At 38.0% G+C, this 20,261-nt stretch overlaps 2 protein-coding genes across 7 annotated transcripts in view; one reads left to right on the top strand and one right to left on the bottom strand.

The window, feature by feature from the left end:
* The window catches only part of pde5ab (phosphodiesterase 5A, cGMP-specific, b), a 144,245-nt gene extending 133,854 nt beyond the window's left edge, over positions 1–10,391 (top strand). For 3 of the 6 annotated variants that reach the window (XM_032582677.1, XM_032582678.1, XM_032582676.1), the window contains 3 exons: positions 816–890; positions 1,001–1,084; positions 1,185–8,221. In XM_032582677.1, the coding sequence (XP_032438568.1) occupies positions 816–890; positions 1,001–1,084; positions 1,185–1,304 (279 nt within the window). In that variant the 3' untranslated portion in view covers positions 1,305–8,221. Of the gene's footprint in view, positions 1–815; positions 891–1,000; positions 1,085–1,184; positions 8,222–9,596 lie in introns of those variants that run through there. The other 3 variants (XM_032582683.1, XM_032582679.1, XM_032582682.1) reach the window with 2 other exon arrangements.
* Positions 10,392–12,779: 2,388 nt separating this feature from the next.
* On the bottom strand, positions 12,780–18,316 carry mad2l1 (MAD2 mitotic arrest deficient-like 1 (yeast)). The gene is made up of 5 exons (XM_032582002.1): positions 18,149–18,316; positions 14,486–14,632; positions 13,570–13,690; positions 13,255–13,358; positions 12,780–13,188 (listed from the first exon to the last, which is right to left on the bottom strand). Exons 1-5 carry the CDS (start codon positions 18,210–18,212, stop codon positions 13,016–13,018), a joined length of 609 nt encoding a protein of 202 aa, XP_032437893.1. The 5' UTR covers positions 18,213–18,316; the 3' UTR covers positions 12,780–13,015.
* Positions 18,317–20,261: the final 1,945 nt, after the last annotated feature.

The raw sequence follows: 20,261 nt of genomic DNA, 5'->3' as shown, positions 1-20,261 counted from the left end.
AAGATTTTTTCAAGTACTTAGATGTTTATTTTCATTCTCTTACTGTGAAGTGGGTGAAGACAGTTTACATATCAGTTTCATTTCCTGTCCTAACATTCTCTCTATTTTGTCCCCAATAACTTTAAAAAAACATACAGGAATGAAATACAATAGACAGTAGAGAACAAAATATAAACACTAATATAATATCTAAGGGAATAATAGGACATGTAAATTAGACTTGGTCATTGATTAATGTGGACATTCTCCACATTGAATGACTCCTAAATCTTTCTGTAAATCTCATTGTTTTGATGCAGACATGGAAAGGTGTTGCTTTCACTGACACAAGTAAATAAAGACATCCTGGATGTTGTTTTTTCTGAGCTATAATAAGATATTACTCAGCCAGGGTCCTCCTGCTCTGTTGCTCTGAGGCTTGATTACCAACCCATGGAGCCCTGCAGGTGGCGTCAGTATTCACTTCCACAGAGTAATGCTGATTGGAACCTAAGGCTGTTCTCTGTAAGCACAGACTTTTGACATAGCAGGACTTAAACCTGCCAACAATAAGCCTGTTGGCAGGTTTATTGTTTCTGTTGTTAGTCTTTGTATTTCACTTTTTGTTCTTTTAAAGTTTGACAGTGTTAAGAAATATTTTTCATTTAGAATACCATGTCATTGGGAGCTTCATTAAAATGCCAGATGTGACGGATCATCAGTACAGTAGCATTAGGGGTTTCCAGCTTCAAACACTGGAATAAGCCTAAAAAACAGTTGTATTCATTTCTGTTTTGGCTTGTATGTGTGTGCAGTCAAATGTTGACTTTTTGCAGATCGCAGAACTTGTGGCCACTGAATTCTTTGAACAGGGGGACAAAGAGCGTCGGGAACTGAACATTGAGCCTATTGTAAGAAGACAAATCATAACATATTGGAATTTATTCTGTCATATAACTTAAACTGCCAAATAAAGAAACTACAACTTTTGCTTATAATCATTTCATGCCTTTTACTTCAGGATCTTATGAATCGTGAGAAAAGAGATAAGATACCCAGCATGCAGGTTTCCTTCATTGATGCCATTTGTGTTCAGCTATATGAGGTAATTTGGACCCAACTGTTTCTGTCTTTTCCATCTAGTGATCCAAATGACTTTCAGACAAAAGCCACCCCGGCATTTTCTGTCATTGTTGTTTTCACAGACCTTGGCTGGCTTATCAGAGCACTGCTGCCCTCTGCTGGAAGGGTGTCAGAAAAACCGGCAGCATTGGAAGCATCTGGCTGAGGATTGTGAGAAAGGCCTGGTCAATGGCCTGGTGTGATCCAACTACAGTTTGGCTTCTGGAAAAACTGCAAATTCCAGGACTTCTTCCTGTGTCTCCCAGACTCACTAAGCATTCATAAGATTAGTATGGTACTACAGACATGTTTTGTGGACTATGGGACTTTAACCATTTCTGAAAAGGGAAAGCCACCATAAGGTCTCAAATCTTATGTGGTTCTCACCAAGCAGTTCTTCCCACATTTGTCACTGAAATCATGCTATCCTCTCAAAGCTAAATGTTCTGGTGTGTTCCATTTATCTTGGAAGTCGGATCTAAGATATGAGAACATAGGCGTAACTTCCTGAAGGCCTGGTGTGGACATGTCCCCACCAACTCTGGCCTGAGGGGGACAGTCCCCCCCAATATTTCCTACACATTTTTACTTTATGTGCCTGCATATATTTGTGGTAACAAATATATGCCAGTAACTTGGCAGCAGCTGCGATCTGTGTATAAAATATTAACAGCCAGTAGACGACTGCTTTTTAAAATTTCATTGTAAAACATAAATGGCAAGTCCGGTCAGTGAACATCACAAGACCTGCAGTGCGCCACATGCGCTATTGGTTTGCATTGAGCCTGCAATATCGGTGGTCGGGGAAATGACACAATCAAGCAAAGAATCTGAAAAAAGGACACAGTGTTTTGCTATTAATTGAAAACTCTATGACAGCAAGATAACAAGGTCCAAGAGAATCACATTTCACATGTCAGTAAAAAGTTTGAATTAAAGTGAAAAGTAGGTTAACTATGCGTAACATACCCAAGCTGCATAGTTCAGTGTGTTTCGGTTCAATTAGTACAAAAATAAATCGACCCACACATCTACTTTGTGGCAGATTATCAGTAGAGCAGGTGTTTAAATTAGCTAATCAACCACCACAAGTGTTCAGGCAATTACTTTTTAATGATCGCAAAATAAACAGCAAGCCTGAAAATTCAAAAAACAGAAATCTGTAGCGGGCTGAATGTTCTGTTTTGGTATTTCTTTGTGTGGGAATTTTTTTGTGTGTTTTTTCTTGTTAATTCCTAATACACTTGAACTTAATCTTTGCTCCTTCAACTCCTGGAGCTGTTGTTTGAAAGTTGCCTTGGCAACGGGTCTGTGTGTGACGTTAAGCTGACAGAATGGAAAAGAAAAAGAATACAATTGGTTTCAAGTTGTTCTCCTGGGTTTCTACGTCTCTGGACTAATTGCATCATTTGTTTGTAGAACGTGGCCATATTCAAAGCAATCATAAAATAGGATAAAATATTATATAAAGCACAGGAGTCAAAATTTGTTACATTTTAAACCATGGCTCCTACAGCAGCAATTAGGTCAAATTAAATTATTGGCCATTATAAAAGAGAAATTTATTTAATCCTCTATTGCATCTTGACAGAACTGACAGAAACAAAGTTGTTTATATATCTACATCCAGAGAGAATACATAATTTACATGTCCAAACATCGGCACTTTTTTTGCATCTTTAATTTAAGCCACATTTTAAGAAAATTGGTTCAGCAATATGGGGGCTATGACCATTTTTGTAACAAATTCCTGCAGTTGCGGTGAGGTGCAATGCTGGTGAGGCACTGACTTAATCATAATCAGATATACAAATGTAGACCACCTGCATGTTTACATAAGGAAATTTCATGCATGCGGACAACAAAACTTGGAAATTTAAGTATTAATTTTGTGTTGTGCTCCACAGCAAAGGGGGAAATTGTGAAGTACAACTCAAAACCACGTTTTTCTCGCTTTCTGCATTGGCCAGGCCACACACACACACAGATTTGTTGCCATAGCAACTGGCAACAATGCCCCTAAAAAAAAACACTCAAACATTTCCCACACAAAGAGCAGAACATTCAGTCTGTTGCAGTAGTATGGTTTTAGGCTTAATGTTAATTTTGCGAGTATTAATAAGTGATTGCTGTGGTAACAGAAGATGACTATAAATATATTGCTGCACTTTACTGTATGGCTAGTTCGCTGTTACCATCTCTTACTCTGTGGAGTCACAATGTGTGGGATCATGAGCGCCCCCTGCCATGAGGCCAGAGAACTGCCTGCCTCACCTCGAATCTGTTCTCTGCCGTTTCTGATCGCTCCTCAGCTTATATACATAAGCTAAATTATGGAAAATCAGTTCATACATTAAATGTTTTTTAGCCATTTTATTGGCGACGTTTAGCCAAGAGGATCATGGTCCCATAGAATGGCAGCCAGTGCAGTTAGCGAGAGGTTGATCAATCTCAGGTGAGGCTCTGCTCACTGCTGAATCACCGGCTTCGCTTCTGAGCATTTGAATGGGAAATTGAAAAATTCAGCGATTTTGAAGAAAAAATAATCAGAATTGGTTAAGATAAATAAAAAATAAAGACTTTACAGTACATACCACGGGGTAAAAATAGCGATATATATTATTTTATCATATTTTTCCATTATGGCAGGTGAGTCTCTGCCTCACTTGCCTCCTCTGACCACACGTCACTGGATTCCTGCTCATCCTGCATTGGAACAGTAAGTGGTTTTGTGGACATGACTAATGGCGTCTGCCGTTAACAGATCACTGGCTTTAGGGGCTAATAGTTGATGTTCAATCCAGTAATATATAGAAAATATAATATAATTTCTCATTGGGATTAACAAAGTATTTTTGAATTTAAATTTGAATTGACTATATCAATGGTCCCTCTATAACCCAACTGCCCCAACCAGGCCCAAAAAAGTCCCACTGAAAATGATGAGCAGAGAAACAGATGTGTCTTGCAGTGGCGGTTTCTGATATGGGCAACTGCCCAGGGTGGCATTTTGTGGGTGGAGGGGCACATGAGTTGAATTTTGTAATTGTTTTCAACTATAGACAAGTACTGAGCAAATATACAGACTGCTGAGCTGCAGCAGTGCAGACAAGAGGTTGGTTGTACTCTGGACAGGTTGCCAATCAGATCACAGGGCAACATGGAGACACAGGGCAGTCAAATATGCACACACATCAAGGGTGGGCAAACTTTTTTGGCTCAGGGGCCACATCGACTTTTAAAATTTGACTGCCGGGCCGGGCTAGCACCAAATGCATACATATCAAACATAAGCATTAAAAAAAGCACTACAGTTTTAATACTTACATTCACTTTTAGTGGGAACAGTTTTGTTGATCTTCCTTATTTGCCAGTGCATCAAAGTCAGGTGTTAGTTTTGTTGTGGCAATTCTCAGAACAGATCTGAGGTTTTCATCACTCAGCTGAACTCTTTAAGGTGTTTTGTTCATCACACTAAAAGTCTGTTCGAAACACGTAAGTAGAGCCCAACACCACCAGCATCCTCTGTGCCATCTTCTGGATATTTGGAAATTTGGCTGCACTTTATGAAGCATAAAACCCATCCAGTTTAAGAGAGTTGAACTTCTCCTTTAAGACAGAGTCACTCTGGAGATTAATCAATTCCAACTGCAATTCCTGAGGTGCTGTTTCAGGGTCTTTGTGTGAAGGGAGATGAAACTAGCTGCCATTCTCAGCGCGGTAGACAATTGTCCTTCCATTGACTGGTTGTTAGCATAATTAGCATGCTTGGAGGAAAAGTGGCCAAGAAACAGCAACTGTTTCTTGGCAGATAAGGCATACAGCTTTTGACCGGACTTCAGTGAAAAAATATTTAGTTATCCATTCCTTATTGAACACTTGACACTCAGTCAACTTTTCTTCCCTTTGGCCCACTCATTGTTGCAGAATTCACAGCAGCAGCAGCAGAGTAATAACAGAGAGAAGTCCGAGGTCCACAAAATCAAGTCATGTACCACTTCGCCTAAAGCGTCCCCTGGTGGAGCGCCAGGAATTACAGGATTAGACCAAATGAATGAGTCATGATTATATGATTTGATTTGATTTGGGCAATTCCGTACCAATCTTCAGCGGGACAGATTAAAAAGACCATGTGGCACAGGGGCCGTAGTTTGCCCACCCCTGACACACATTTTTCAAGATAATACTATACTCAATTTCAACTTCAAAGATCAAATGGAACACACAGTTACAATATACGCACACTAATGGATGAACTGGGATAATGTTGATCTGTCTGGGTACAAAGCAATAATGAACATGTATACTGATTTAATGGTAGTATGGTGTAATTTCCCTTTTAAAACTAAAGACGAATAACTGAGAATGGAAATGCTTATATTCTTACTTGAATTAAGCCAATAGCCAAAATTCCACTGATTCATCAGGGTTTAATTTTCTGTCATCTGTGAGGGTTAATACACTTACACAGCAGGTGAGTCTCAGAATTAACATTGTCCCATTGCCTGATTATTACACCAGCAGCTCACATAATCCAAATTTAAACTCCAACAACAAACTGGAGACAATGATGTATGCATCAACAACTGTGAAATCAGTGTTGGCAACACTTACATTGTCTTTCTCTGTCATTCTCAGGAAACATTACCAAGTGCAGAAAGGAGCCTCTTAGGCTGCGTTCACACTGCAAGCTGAAGTGATCCAATTCCGATTTTTTTGATGTAATGCGACCTGTGTCTAATCTTTTTATGACAGACTGAACAGCACAGGTCGGACTCCTTTCGAATGCGACCCCTATCTGATACCTATGCAATTCAAATGTGGCCTAACGTCCAGGTGCATTCATCCGAACTGAACGTCACTGATACTCAACAGATCTCCCTATTCTGCATCCTGATATGCGCAAGCGGGAAGAAAAACAACAACCATGACAGACTATAATGAGGGTTAAGTTGTTTATATGCTGCTCCGGTTGGACAACAACTTCAAATTTACTATTGCGTCCTCTACTGCGCATGTGGGACACTTTCAGGTCATTGCCCGTTCACGCTGCAGAATATATACAGGCCGCATATGTGTGGCAGTGTGAAGGGCCCTGGCATAAAAATTCGATTTGACAAAAAATCTGAATTGGGCCACTTCAGCCTGCAGTGTGAACACAGCCTTAGTCTCCTTTCTGCGCTAAGTGACTTTCACCGTTAAGTCTCACCTGCACAATTATGGTCATTATAGTGGTTGGACACAGCAACATCCCAGTGGGATAAACTTACTGTATACTTTCAACCATGTCACAGATAAACTTGTTAGATATCTCTGTTCATACCACACACAACACAAAGGTTTGAGTCATTTATACTGTTTCACTCACTGTCATTACTGTTGCATATTTATTTTGTTTTATATATTTATTAAAGTTTCTACATTGCAAGATGAAGCGTTTCTTAGGAGCACTCAGTTGTCATAGGAATTGCAGTTTTGCTAATAAACTTGCTTTACTTACTGGACCTTTGTAAGAAAGAACTGACGAATGAGATTTACTCAGTGTCTTATATCCATATGACAGTTACATTTATTTCCCTCAACATTTCAGCCATAAAAAGGAAATTTAAATGCTCTAGAAGTTTCCACTGCTGGGTTTTGGTACAATAGGACTAATCCACAAGTAAACCGTTTCTCTACAGCTTCAACACATTTTTGTTGACCAACCAATCACAAACTGCATTTACAGGATTATTTTTTCCCTGCAGAAGTGACCGCCATCAGCCAGGGATGTGGGTAATATCTAGCTAACAATGTGAAAGGGTATATTTATAGTGGACCCCTGTCCATTTGCGCATATTTGTGAATTTACTTATTGATTATTCACAAATGTTTTCTAACAGGCTATCTGAAATAATAGAAAATGCAGCTTGGGAAACTGAAATACCTAGCCACAATGCTACTTCTCACATTATCCAAAACAGCCAATCCAAAAGTACCATTTATTTTCCTTGGTTGCTGACTGGCTATACTCCTATGCTCACAGCATAGACATTAGCTACTGCAGTAGTGCTAAGAAGGTTTCCGATGTGTGTAGTAATGCATATTAAGGTATGTTTGGTGTTTGAACTTTTGAAATAGGCTGTTATTTGTGTGTTTATAGGGCATCTCAAATATTTGTGGATTTTAGCTATTCGTCCCCAAACTCCATGCATAGAGGGGTTAACTGTAAATTACTTCTACTGTTTTTTCCTCAGATTAGGTCACAGATTTGCTTACGTACCACTGTCAAAGCACCTTCTAATCAGCCAGTGTAGTTTTATTTTACTGTAACAAAGGCTTCCAATAGCAGTAAGACGTTCCAAGTCCCAAACCAAAGGCTTCCCAAACATTCCCTTAGCTTCCAGAAGTTACCAGACCTGGTGTACTGACTAAACACCAGGTCAATTAACTCAAGATGGTTTTATATGACCAGCTCTTGGGATTTCAACATCTTGATGTGGAGGGAACTGGTAACTCAAAATGGGGCAGCAAAGGGCCACTGTGGTGGCATCACAAAGGTTACTGTAGTGCCTCAAAATTGAGTCCCATAAGGGTAAAAGTTGAATTGCATGAAGGCTGTTACAGTTTAGGACGACACAAATATGTGTTTCTGATTTTTTTTTTCCCAGTTTTGAAGGATTTCTGTGACAACTTCCAATGTGACACCAACAAACAAAGGTGTTGATAAAAGTGACTAATGTGTTTTACTCAGTCTCACAGGTCCTGACTCTATAACTTATTGTTGCACTCAGGGTACCACTTGGTTCCCATACCAATCACTTTTTCTGGCCGCTTTGCTGGTTTTGTCAAGTATAAAATAGCTCAAGTGAAGCTGGTCAGCCATTCAAATAGGAAACTTTAGATCTTGATAAACACACAACAGGTGTTCCTTAAATGCAGCTTCAATACTGAAACACTTGTAGATGCACAATCAGAAAGCTCTTTGCAACTGTGGTCGTTTTGTGTATTTCTAAACCATTGAAATGTAATAAACTGATATGATACAATATGAACATGTTTCACATCTACATCTGTCAACACCACTGAAAACTGTGAGCCAAGTAAGCAGTACGGCTGAATAAATAGTGCTTATTTTTCATTCTGTTCCTGGATCTGGTTTGTAAAGTGCCATCTAGTATTTTCACTAGTATTTTACGCAGCACTGTTTATAATAATTATTTATAATTATAAATAATTATTTATAATTATTAGCCGACTAATAATTAATTATGGATGCTTTTCCATGTACTGAGAGTGAAATAATCCAAACTAGGACTCCAAACTTCTACAGTACAGCCAACTTTGCCAAAAAAAGAAATAAAGCATATAATACTCACTGAGTAGCTGAATATTTTTTATAGACAAAGTCCATCCTACTCGCTCAAAGCTAGCTTTATTGTTGATCCATTGAACTAGTCGTGGGGCGGCACTTACCCTACCTCCGCATGTTGGCCTCGGATGACGTCGCAGAGCCTGGTTGTTCGCCTCGGAATTCGTAACTTAGTGTGGATCTGGATGATTTGTAAGATGTTTTTGCAGCGCAGGTCTGCTTGCACTGACATTTATATAAACTCTCTGATAGGGCTCATTTTATGAGAATACAGCTCCAATGTACACAGAGACTGTCCTAGCCTGTTTGACACTCTGGGCAATACACCCTTTCCTGCGGCCCCGCCCTCACTGTGTAGTTGTTGAGGAGTGGGGATGTTGGTGTGAGGATGTATTATGTTAGGGGTTCCAGGATCGGTACTGCTGTAACAAAATGCTAAGTCTGTAAAAATACAGAAAATGCGCAGCAGCAATGACCACAATGTGTAGCATTTGTCATCCAGTTTGCGTCTCTTTATTTTGCAAAAAGTTATTTTATACAAACCTTTCCCTGAGTGCCAATTCCTATACTTCAGTCTCTAATAACTGAAACATGAGTGTTTTAAAATGTCCATACATTCCAGTGTCTCCAAATTGATAACATCCAAATCTGTAGTGTTGTGTTCCACATTCTCTCCAAAATATCAAACACTGAATATATAAGAAATTACACTACTATTTTGATATAGTGTAAATTACAGTAGACTCAGACTGTAGTCATCAATATTAACAATTTATTAAATTGTAACATTTAAAGGGAACCACAATTAGTTATAAAAATAGACCTTATTTGGGAAATATCTATTTTAGATGTAAAAAAAATAATGCAGCAATGATACTGTAGGTTATTTAGTTTTAATAAATTTTAATAAAATATTGTCACATGAATGTCGCCATGTTGTTCACACTGTAGTACATTCTGAGTAAATGACCTGTAATGGTTCAACTGCCTGGTTCCTTCAGCCAAAACAGTGATGAGTAACGTTATTAGGCCTACGAGTCAGAGCCCCATCATTCTGAAAATGTCTTTTTTCTGAATGTGATGGAAAAATACATATATTCTCTATTACACTTTTGGACAATTTCTCTTTTATCCTTGGCTTTAGCCTGTGTACCAGGACGTCTCAGAAGTCATTGGAGTTCTCCCAGTGTGACCAGCAGACTGAAGGACTGCCTGTGGCCAGTGTTCCCAGTATAATAATAAACACAGAATAAATAAATGTGTTTTATTCTTTCACTTTTTGTGTATTTTTAAATATCTCAATCTGAAGTATTAGTGTATTAATACAGCTTATGGTAATGAAATAAAAATAATTTACTCTGTTAGAATTATTTTCACTCTTTGCTGTCAATAGCAGAGTTGACATGATACTGTAATAAGTTTTTTTTCTGGAAAAAAGTAAGAAAAATATGTATCCCAATGTTTGACAATGACTGATTTATGACTTTGATAAATCAAAAGTAATTTATCAATAATATATAAAAACAAAAATACAAGAATTTTTTTTCTTGTCTTGAAACGTTAAATGTACATTAAATTATGGAATCATGTAAATATGTTCTTTAATAAAACACTGTAAAAGTGTGTGTCTGTTCATCAATGTCAATTAATATAAAACATTTCAGAATCATTTCTATCAAATAAAAACATTGTGCTCTTTGTTCAGAAATCCCCCAAAACATTTAAAGAATCACATCAAAAGTTAGAAACTTTTCCTTCTGTATTAATGATAGGTGTTTGGATATTTTCATTTGAGTTGCTATTACGCCTTTATAACATTTGATGCATGCTAACACTATTATTTTGTATAGATCGGGTTGGAGAACTGGAGCACATGCTATGTGCTAATGCTAATGTCTCCCAATTGACAGATTAAATGAATGGAGAGCCTCCAAACCCAGACTTGGTGTTTTGTGGTTTGTCCGATCACCACATAACACACACAACGCAGAAGTCCAGCGGTCTGAAGTGCTTGAGCAGATTAGGCTGGCCTTGGCAACACATAGATACTAAAATCTGATTGGACGAAACACCAATAATCCACACAGATATATACGAGAAGCAGCAAAGAGAAACATTATAAAAAAAGAGAATAGACTTATTGCAAGTAAATAAATAACATTTAACTGAATATTTTTATCAATTCGGTTGCAGCTAAATGTCAGTGATTCTGTTAGTGTTTAGGACTGGCTGATACCGATATTGAGCCAATTTGATATTAGCACAAATCATAAATACTTTTGTTACTTATTTCTGGTAGACAGAAATGCTGGAATGGAATGTTTCCATCAGCATGCTAATATTCTAGATTTTAGATATATACTAGATATCTCAGTATATATCTAGAATATATATTCTAGACTTTAGATACAGGCCTATATATTCTAGACTTTAGATACAGGAATATATATTCTAGATTTTAGATACAGGCCTATATATTCTAGATTTTAGATACAGGAATATATATTCTAGACTTTAGATACAGGAATATATATTCTAGATTTTAGATACAGGCCTATATATTCTAGACTTTAGATACAGGAATATATATTCTAGATTTTAGATATATACTAGATATCTCAGTATATATCTAGAATATATATTCTAGATTTTAGATACAGGCCTATATATTCTAGATTTTAGATACAGGAATATATATTCTAGATTTTAGATACAGGCCTATATATTCTAGATTTTAGATACAGGCCTATATATTCTAGACTTTAGATACAGGAATATATATTCTAGACTTTAGATACAGGAATATATATTCTAGACTTTAGATACAGGAATATACAGTATATTCTAGACTTTAGATACAGATGTAGCAGATGGATTTTTCATTGAGTAATCAAGTTACTTTTTCAAAGTAACTATGCCATTCCTGGTAATAAATTATCTAAACTATACATTAAACGTATGGATATGTTTTATGATCTCAAGGTGGCAAACTGTCCCAAAAAACATCTTCTTCCAATTCCTCTTGAACAAAATGGCTTCAGTCTTTAATCAAGCGTCATTCCAGGACTGAACACTTACTTTATCATTTGCCTCACAGCTAGCAAGATAAATACACACAAGCTTACTACTAGATTTTGACATATTGTATTTATCAAAATATGTTTTATTATTGATCAAAAGTACTTTTACATATGTTTGGCACTTGAACTGGTTCTGCTCTTTCAAAAACTGTAAGTAAAATACAGCTAGTCAAATAGTTTTAAAGTGAGTACAGAAGTTTGACCAACAAAAATAAAGTCTAAAAAAATCTTTTTCATTCTTGAACAACTCTGTACATTAGTGCAAGTTTTCCCACAAAAATAAATAAAAACGATACTTTTCACATCTAACAGACATCTTAGCTGATAATAGCTTCATAATAAAATTGTTTAGATTATTTAAAAAGTAATAACAGGTTAATACATATTTCAATACACTAATACCTGAGCTTCCTCAGTCACTTCACTTTTCTTCAACAGCATCACTATTCTAGCACTGCCATTCTCTTGAGACATTACATAATATTTAATAAATTCTAATGCGTGTTGATAAATAGTCAAGTGTGATCAGGTGTTGTGTAGTCATTGCTAAAACTGTCATTAAACTTTAAACAAAAAGGCTCATTTTGCTGTTTCAGTCTCATTGTGATGAATTAAAACATTGTGGCTAGAGTAGCTAACCTTTAGACAAAAGTTAGCAGTCAAATATTGGACGTGTGATTATTCCAGAATTAAAACGACTTAACCCTGCAGTTGTGGAGAGTTCTGAGATAGCAGTCAGTCTTCCGCTTCAGTCAGCGCTAACCAATAGGAACAGGTCTTACATCGCTCTCTTCAGGCTCCGCCCAGGAGGTTCATGTGAGATTCGCAAGCAAAACCTCAACCAAAACCAGAGAGCATCAAAAAAAAACTTGAGAGAATGCAACCATTCTTCGGCTGTCAACCAAAAAATTCTGACATGCGCAAATAAACGTTTGTTATACAAATAACTTTTTCCCTTCAAACAAAAATGAGTGATTTTGCTGGAAAAAAAAGAAAAAACTTAAAACTTTAAGCATTTTTTTTGTTTTTTAAAAAATAATTCTTACAATTCAAAATGTTTTGACCACAGTTTCAGTTTTTTGATCAAGAAGTTTTTTTTGTTGGAAACAATTTTTTTTTTTTTGCAAATCCAAAAGTTTTTACCACAATTCTTTTTTATTGGACATGATTAGTTCTTTTTTTTTGATTGAGTAATTGTGAAACAAATTTTACTCCACACCAGGAAAGCAGGAAAAATAAACCATCTGTCAACATAAAGTCCTTTTATTTGACATTTTTTAAAAGATGAACATATAAAGCACCATCTGATAAAACAGAAGGTGGCCATTTTGTAATAACAGACACATTAAAGAAAACTGTCATTCATGAAAAACATTACATCAGAAAGGAAAGAATTTCTTCCAAAGCAAAAAAAAAAAAAACTAACAAGAAAAACGAGTCCTGTAAAATGTACTTTAAAGAGCAGCCATGGCGCTTCAGCAGGTTAAACTGAGTCGGTCCTTTTGTAAGCCACCATGCTGTTCACCTTGTGGATGGAGGTGGTGAAGGAGCGCAGGCGCACCTCCTCTGATTGGTTGATTATCTGTGGGCCGGACTCCTCCCACTTGTCTGGAACCACCAGGTCTTTATCAGTGTAGACCAGGAGATCAAAGGCACCTGCAGTGGAAGGTCAGAGGTCATTGGAACAAAGGGAGATAATAAAGAGAAAGAAGAGGAACTTACACGGTGTCTCCAGCAGAGGGAGGAAGGTAACCGTGGCTGTTATCTGCCTGATGACAGAGCGGATCTCATCTTGAATGATCTTGATGGATTTCTCCCTGGGAGCACTGGGAACACACAACTAACAGCTAAAACTCATCCTTACTGAAATCTCAGAGCTTATTTTAGGTTTATACTGCCCCCTGCTGGAGGAGATCATTTTGTACCCTATAGTTTCTAACAAATATTCTGTCTAATTTGAATTCCAAAAAAACATCAAATAAAATACTTTTGTGTGAAATCAGATTTTTTCTTTGAGGAAAGCAACACGGCGCTGACCTGCTCTCCTTAGACGATTTGTCACACTCGATGTCAAACTGCCATCTCTCCAGCACCTCGTTGGTTTCCAGACATGTAATGACCAACACCAGCTTCTGCACAGTGCACTCAAACAGCCACTCTGAAACAAGGACAAACACTGCAACTCCACCTTCTGAATGATTTCAGGTTATTTACTATTGCTGAAAAAACAGAAGAACATTTGGAGAGCACTGATTCCAGCTCTCCTGGTCTGATCGATCAAGAGTCATTTTCTTCCTAAAAACATCAGTTATGGTAATTAGTTTCTGAAAACTTTGGTTCACTTCTACAACTAAAAACATAAACTTTTGTGCACTGATTTCAGTTTTCTAGCCAATCAACTTAATTGATCTGAAAAGTTGCTAGATATAGCAACAAAGTTCCTTTCACATGCAAGTATCGAAGGATCGCCCAAAATTAAGAAAATTGTGTCTGCTATATTGGTGCACTCTTGCATAAAGAAACAATGGAGAATCCAACCAAAAATGAAAGAATTGAAAATGATTCTCATATATTAACAGATTTTTACTAAACTTCAAACAAAATGATTTAAGAAATGCAAAACTATTTAACCAGGATAACTTTATCGTCATCTGCATATCTTATTGAGGGCAGTATTTTTAGATCGTCTATCAATTGCTGCCACCTACTGGCCAATGATATTACATACTCTTACTTTACTGTGTCTGAATTACTGATTTTAACAGGGATATTTCACTCTGAACCGGCTATCGAGATCAACTTTTAACCTTTTAGTTTCCATGGTGACCTGTAGCTGAAGCCAAGCAGAAAAATCAAGTTGTCATTAGAACGTCAGGAATCCATGGAATAAAATCTGAAAACTATTTCAGTTCAGATGACTCGTCTCTCGAGCCGTTCCCCTGAGCACCGGTACCTTTGAGTTGAGACACCACATTGGTCAGGTAGTTCTTCAGCTTGGGGTCAGTGGTGAGCTGCAGGGTCATGTCATAGTGTGTGACTCTGGTGAAGGTCTCAGGAGGGTAGATGCCCCGCTGGTATAGGATACTGTTGATGCCAAATGCTGTGGAGAGACACTGGGTCAGCTAAGGTTCAGCTAAAGATGCTTAGAAACCATGTTGAAGTGGAACTGGAGATGCATGGATCAGACATTACTGGCTCACATTGATTTCTTGCTTTCTTTGAGGGAGACCGGCTCAATATATCCAACTGCAATGATCACTACAATCGCAGAGTTTCAGATATCAACACAAACTGCTTGAATGCAATATTTGGTAGTCTCTAAGATACAAAAAATATATTTGGCCTTTTGGATTTCTTTCTATAGACTATAAACACACACACTTATGCACTTAAACTTTCACAATAACAGAAGCCCCTGTTACAAAAATGTCATTTTCAACTATGGGTGCACAGATGGCAGTTTTCCAGCTGATCACTGATCTTTAAAAAATCTTAACCTGCTGTTTCTGAATTTGGCCAATACTGACTTTTATTCTGGGGAAAAGATGAGACAAAAGACTGAGCCGTTTGAACGCAATGACAGATGAGTGGGTCAGCAGCAACTCTAACCCACGTCCCTCCTGACCTGTCCTCTTCTAAGTGAAATCAAAGATGCATTATGTAACTTTTATTAAAAATATATATATATATTTTTTTTAACATATTTGTTAAAACTCTCATTATGTTGTGAAAGTATGGCATGAGAAATAATCTGTGAAAAATGTATTTCCTCTGCCTTCTCCCAGTGCTAGAGACAACTAATCAGTAGCAGGAGGCGGGTTTTAGTGCTGTTAATCATAATCTCATGTAGCTGCTCATCCTTTCTCTTGCTGTGTGCAAGCAGCTGGCACAGCTAGCTGCTGTGCTAACTGCTATCTGTTGTAAATGCTCAGTCTAGCTAGCGTAGCTACCAATGATGGCAGATAAACAGTCTTTCTGTAATGATAAGTTGTTTCTCCACCATTAGCACAGCAGTGAATGAGGTTGATTGACAGCGCTAAGACCCTCCTCCTAGTTCTGATTGGTTGTTTTGGTTGGAACGTTGCATTACTTTCGCTAGCAATACTAGTTCAGGGAGACGGTGGAGGAGATTGATTGTTTTCACAGATTATCCGTCTCATAACAAACTGTCATGACATGGTGCCAGCTTTAACAAATATAGAGAAACATTTTTTTATTACAGTTGTGTACTGCAGTTAGAATAAAATGCAACTAGCAATTTTTGAGAAGTCTGGATTGCTTTATTTATATTTTGCATGTTGCCTATGACTGTTGCTCGTGGGGAGAGACATTTCAGTAAGCTAAAACTAATAAAAACAAAATGTAAGTAACCTATTTTCATAATGAAGCCTAGGCGCAAATTCAAACTGGAAGACTCTTTTTTCTCCACCGGGACCCGTTAATTGAAGCGACCTGCCTACAATCGTCGACCTATCAACGCTGGACCAAGCCCCGTCAAGTCCAATCATCGACCAAGTCCCAGCTGATAAGGACCTTCATTCATGGTGTCCTTCGCTCAACCCACTACCACCACCACCACCCCCCCTCCTCCATTCGCCCGGTCCTGAGGCCCACTCCCTTCTTCAACCTCCACCACCAGTGCCGGGCCCGGGGGGATGACGTTCCTGTCGGCATCGGGAATGCTCATCTGAAGCTTATCGCTAACGCTGCGATAACCGTTATCCCCAGCCGGGGCCCGAGTGCCAAAGACTTTAAATCCTGTTTGTCAATAAACTTTTCTAATTGTCTTCTTTTCTCCGTCTGAGTCTCTCCAGATTGAACTGTATTTGGAGTGTTGCATGTAAAATTCACAAGCAGTAAATATTGTGACAGTATCAGTATTGGACCAAAGAAAGCAGGGCTTTAAAATTGTGACGCTTTTTATGGGTCAAATAGACTCAAGAAATTGTAACAAAAGCTGTGGATGGGGGTGGAGGAGGAGCAATTTAATTTTTTGTCACGTGGCCCAAAATTCCTGGCAGCGCCCCTGCAGGAGACTAATAAATGATCTTATTCTATCTCAGAGGAGCAGCTTCGTCATCAAAGTCAGCTCTTGGGTCCACCAGGCATTTTGAACAGAGGCATGGTTCCCACTGGGCATTAATGTATGTCTCAAGCATGCATTAAATAATCAAGGCAACACTGAAGGTATGATTTTGATGAGGGAATAACATCATAAAATGATGCAAGTCACCTTCACGTAACACCTCCTCTTTAATTCATTAAACCCAGCAACCTCTCGCTAAACATTCCTCACAAAACGCTAAAATGTAACCATATCGATGCCTACTGTTCGGCAAAGATTGGTTTATGAACAAATTGCGCTACGGTAGACTTCGTACGGAGCCCCCTAGGGGACATGGGGAATTTTTTTTTACTATTAACAAGTTTTTATTATTAAAAACACGACAAACAAATGATGGTAAAGGGCCACACTGGGTTAACTCGGGGAATCTCATCTGTCCGTGTATCAATCAACTCCAAACCTTTTCTTTGTTCTGTCACAATTATCGATTTATTCCATTTTGATGATCAGGCTCCAAACTTTGCAAGGACTGACCGCCCCGCTCACCGCTTCCTCATACACACAAAGCCAGTATCCTTCCCATTCATACCTGGTGACGTCACTCCCACGTCGACACACCTAAGTGTCAAAGCCGTCTGCTCCTGTCATATCAATAATTACTTATTTTATTCATATGGCTATGAATAAACTTAAAAGTTTTTAGTTCAAGAGTTGTAGTTACTTTTGTAAGACACAGCAGCCATCACCTTCATGCCTCAGTGAAAACTTGTTTATTATTATTAACTGTTTGGTGCAAAACACTGATTGAAAATTGATTATTTTTCCCTGCATGTTTATGTCTGTTTAGGCTAAGATGGAGCGGCACTGAAAGCAGCTCTTTAAACCATTCAGACTACGAACACAACAGAGACACAATCAAAACTGTCAGATGATTTATTACCCGCGATAATAACTCAGAAATAGTCCAAATTATAATGTATTTTTATTTCTTTCCTACTTACGGAAGGTTTCTGTTTATATCGTAGGTTTGTGGTGCCTTTCTATCCTAAAGAAAGATATAAAACTTCAGATATTTCACAAAAAGATTCTAACATTCATGGAAAAACCTCACATAACCTTATATTAAAGCATAAAGTACGGCGCCCACCGTAAGAAAGGCTTACAGTATTCAATTATGCTGCATAACTGACCAGTACAGTATTGCGAGGGAACGCAAAAGAAAAAAAATTCCCCATGTCCCCTAGGGGGCTCCGTAACTTCGGGATGTATATTATGAAAAATATCATTAAACTCCATTGGATTTGCTTTTGTAGCGCTCGACTTTAACGTCAGCGATAAAAATAAATCGTTATCTGCAACGACAATAAGTTGCATTTACAGCTCTGAGAGCAAACACGCTGGCTTCCGGTGTTTATTCCAGTTTCATGTTGAGTTCATGAGTTTTACAAAGACTCAGCTCAGGCCCAACAGTTGCACTTTAGCACAACGTGTTGTGTGGAAGCTAAGGAAAGAAACGAGCTGCTAAGCTATGGATTGAAGCTCAATACTTACAGAAGAACTCAGCCACCAACTCTGCGCTTCCTTTAAGAGTGATTCCCTTTAGAGTACTGGTCATTGTTAAAACTATCACCAACAGGTTCTCCTCTAAAAGATTTTTGTGCCGCTTCTCTGTTGTCTTCTACTACCCGCCGTCCAGTTTGAAAATGTCATATGCGCTTACACGCATGCGTAAAGCCTCCCTTCTCAAGTTGCGTTTACATTTTCTTGACGCGAGGGGGCAGTGCATAACAATCCAACTGTGATCTCAGTCTTGCCATGAAAGACCTTGAAAGATTTTCGCAAATTACACCAATCACTGCATTTAACCTTCTTGCTGCATTCAGTGAGCCAAACCGCTGCATATGTTCAGAACAAGAAAACAGGCATTCCTATACTTTTGTGTAATATTTCAATCATACTTGTTATTTGTCAAGATTTGTTGTTGTGCTGTTAGGTTTAGGCGCTCGCAGGTCTGTCACAACGTTATAGTGCAGTAGTTCCCAAAGTGTGGGGCGCTGGAAGCAGTATGGATGAATGAAAAACAAAAGTTACACAAAAGTGTTTCACTGTAAAGATGGTTTGTAGTGTGTTCTGTTGCAACCTGAAGTGTGAAATAAACTTCTGTGGAGTTTGAAAACAAAATATGTGTATAGGTTTATTTCTGGTTGAACAATATGTGTTGATTCTTTTTTCTTTTTTGGGAGGGATTTTATTGTAATTCATAGGGGGGGCCAGAAAATCTTTGGGAATCACTGGGGAGGCCCAGAAGAAAATCTTTGAGAATCACTGTCATAGTGGAAGTTATTTATCCTTCTATATAAAAGAAAGTGCTGCTACTTTCAGTAGTTTTAAGAAGAAATTACATTTTATTAGTGTTTTAGAGATTCCCCTGTAGTCAGATTCTACATCTGTTTAAGTTTTGCTTGTCTAGTCATAGAATTTGCTTAATCCTTTCTTGCATCTTGACAGAAACCAAACTGTTTATAAATTTATATCAAGGGAGAATACATATTTCAAATACCAAAACATCTGCAATTTCCTTAGCTTTAATTTAATCCACATTTATGGAAATCTGTAATGCTCATTCCGCATTGGAACAGTCTGGTTTTGTGGACAGACTCACTGCGTAGTAATGGCGCCTGCAGGAGCGTAGCTAGCTTTAGCAGCTAACAGGCGATGTCCAAACTAGTAATGTATATCAATAGAGAAATCCTACAACCGCTAAAATCTAACAACGTTCCATTTTTGTTTACAATTTGTGAAGGAAGAAATTGTGCTTATTCATCTTCTTCTTCTTGGTTTTATTGGCGGTTGGCAACAAATCTTTAGTAGCATTACGGCCACTTTCTGGTATGGAGTGTGGTTCATGATGGTCTAATTCATACTATTTATTTATACACTGAACAAAAATATAAACGCCCTATGTCAGATATAAGAGTTTTATGAACATTTGGGTTATGCAACATTATAGAGAAACTCAAAATATATTTTCATTAATTACTGATCTTCATATCGGCATTGATAACATCGTGGTATGGCCATTTGTAGTGGATTGACAGTCCTTTGAAGATGATAGGGGTCAGGCTGAGGAATTTGCCGAGCATGCAAGTTGGCTTCTCGTAGCCAGTTACGGACAGTCTACTGCAGAGCAATAGTCTCATCAGCTGTGTGTGTCGCTGGTCTTAGCCGATCCCACAGATGGACGAGCCGTGTAGCTGTTGTCAAGGCAACTGCATCATCTGGATTATTGTGTTTTGTTGTTGTTTAAGGTGACAGTAGTTAAATTTTATTTAATATTAAACATTTAAATGTTTGGTAGTTTTAGTAAATTTGTGTTGATGCTCATTAAGTTCGGTTAAGTGTACATTCAGATGTGGGGGGACCTTTTATTTTGTTCCGCGGACCATGTGTTGCCCGGGGAAACATTAGCTGGCGCACTTAGAGCCACATGGGGCATTCAAGCAGAAGAAGCTGATCATTAGTATTTAAGCTTTATTCCTCTGGAGTCAATGTGGCTAATGAGGTACGGTTTTGTTTATTTGTATCTTTTATTTATGTAAATACTCCATTTATTGTGAACTGATTTGGGTTTGTGTTACCTTTTGTTTTTAGTTCTGACGGCATT

Source organism: Xiphophorus hellerii, chromosome 14 (genome assembly GCF_003331165.1).
Source record: "Xiphophorus hellerii strain 12219 chromosome 14, Xiphophorus_hellerii-4.1, whole genome shotgun sequence".
Lineage (NCBI taxonomy): Eukaryota > Metazoa > Chordata > Actinopteri > Cyprinodontiformes > Poeciliidae > Xiphophorus > Xiphophorus hellerii.
This window is presented reverse-complemented; position numbering and strand designations above follow the sequence as displayed.

Excerpts from the sequence above, each read along its gene's own strand:
- mad2l1 (XM_032582002.1), bottom strand. The coding sequence starts at position 18,212 with ATGACCAGTACTCTAAAGGGAATCACTCTTAAAGGAAGCGCAGAGTTG. Across the intron at positions 13,691-14,485 it reads TGTGGTGTCTCAACTCAAAG|AGTGGCTGTTTGAGTGCACT; the intron begins GTACCGGTGCTC and ends TCCTTGTTTCAG. Across the intron at positions 13,359-13,569 it reads AAATCGTCTAAGGAGAGCAG|TGCTCCCAGGGAGAAATCCA; the intron begins GTCAGCGCCGTG and ends GTGTGTTCCCAG.